This window comes from Plectropomus leopardus, unplaced genomic scaffold (genome assembly GCF_008729295.1).
Source record: "Plectropomus leopardus isolate mb unplaced genomic scaffold, YSFRI_Pleo_2.0 unplaced_scaffold26206, whole genome shotgun sequence".
Lineage (NCBI taxonomy): Eukaryota > Metazoa > Chordata > Actinopteri > Perciformes > Serranidae > Plectropomus > Plectropomus leopardus.
Genome location: NW_024628498.1, coordinates 1 through 1,030, shown reverse-complemented (window position 1 = coordinate 1,030; position 1,030 = coordinate 1). Strand labels below are relative to the sequence as shown.

General features: G+C 51.0%; 1 protein-coding gene across 1 annotated transcript; it reads left to right on the top strand.

Annotated features, from left to right (window-relative positions):
- The first annotated feature begins 68 nt into the window (after positions 1 to 68).
- Positions 69 to 711, top strand: LOC121966883 (receptor-type tyrosine-protein phosphatase beta-like). The gene is made up of 2 exons (XM_042516952.1): positions 69 to 346; positions 433 to 711. Exons 1-2 carry the CDS (start codon positions 205 to 207, stop codon positions 693 to 695), a joined length of 405 nt encoding a protein of 134 aa, XP_042372886.1. The 5' UTR covers positions 69 to 204; the 3' UTR covers positions 696 to 711.
- The last annotated feature ends 319 nt before the right edge of the window (positions 712 to 1,030 follow it).

Sequence of the window (1,030 nt, the reverse complement as noted above, 5' to 3'; positions counted from 1 at the left end):
GCAGTCAGTCGTTCAGCAGTTCTGTATTTTTAAAGTCAGACTGAATCAAAAGGTTTTCAGCTGTGGGTTAAAAATGTCGTTGAAAGCAGAAAAACATCAACCTGGACGCCGTGTGTTTCTGCCGCTCGTCATTTTCAGGCCCCTGACAGTCTGTGGCCCCCTGTGTTAACCGGCCTGTGTTTACTGGCCCCTGCAGGTCCCCCGATGCCCCCCCTCAGCACCCGGGTCAGCGACCGCGCCGCCGTGGTTACCAAGTCCTCCATCTTCTTCAGGTTCAACTGCAGCTGGTTCAGCGATGTCAACGGAGCCATCAAGTTCTTCACCGTGCTGGTCTCTGAGTCTGACGGTACAAACATCTGCTGCTCTACATGGTCGTCATGTTAACTGAGCGCTGGAGCCTTCTGATTGGCTGCTTCCCTTTGTGCTCTGCAGGTGTCGGCGAGGAGCAGCCAGAGCAGCAGCACCCGCTGCCCTCTTACCTGGACTACAGGTCCAATAGCTCCGTTAAATCCTACCAGACCAGCTACTTCCCCAGCCGCTGCACCGAGGGCCCCGACAGCGGCTCCCGCAGCTTCGACATCACCCTGGGGACCGGGATGGACTCTCTGGGGGGCCCCTGTGATCCAGACACCGGCAGAGACCTGAAGCTGTTCTGTGACGGGCCCCTGAAACCCAAAACTGCCTACAGGTTCTGAATGCATCACAGCATACACTCAGCATGTATCCCTTCAAAACCTGCAGCCACATCAGCGTTCACAGGCATTTTTACTGTGAAAACTTTAGTTTGACCAACGTTCACAAGCATTTCAACTTTAACTCTGAAAACCAAAGTTCCATTTCTACAAACTGTGACTCGCTCTAACGTGTCGTAAGATGATGTCCTGTTTTTATTCTGTTACGGTTTCATCTTTTCCACAATTTATGCATTTTCTCTGAAAGAATTTCTGCAGTTCAGAGTTCAGCGCTGATCAGAAGCAGAATATCTCGACTAGAAATGTTTCTGAATGCTCATAATATAAAGTCAGATGAC

Excerpts from the sequence above, each read along its gene's own strand:
- LOC121966883 (XM_042516952.1), top strand. The coding sequence starts at position 205 with ATGCCCCCCCTCAGCACCCGGGTCAGCGACCGCGCCGCCGTGGTTACC. Across the intron at positions 347-432 it reads GCTGGTCTCTGAGTCTGACG|GTGTCGGCGAGGAGCAGCCA; the intron begins GTACAAACATCT and ends TGTGCTCTGCAG.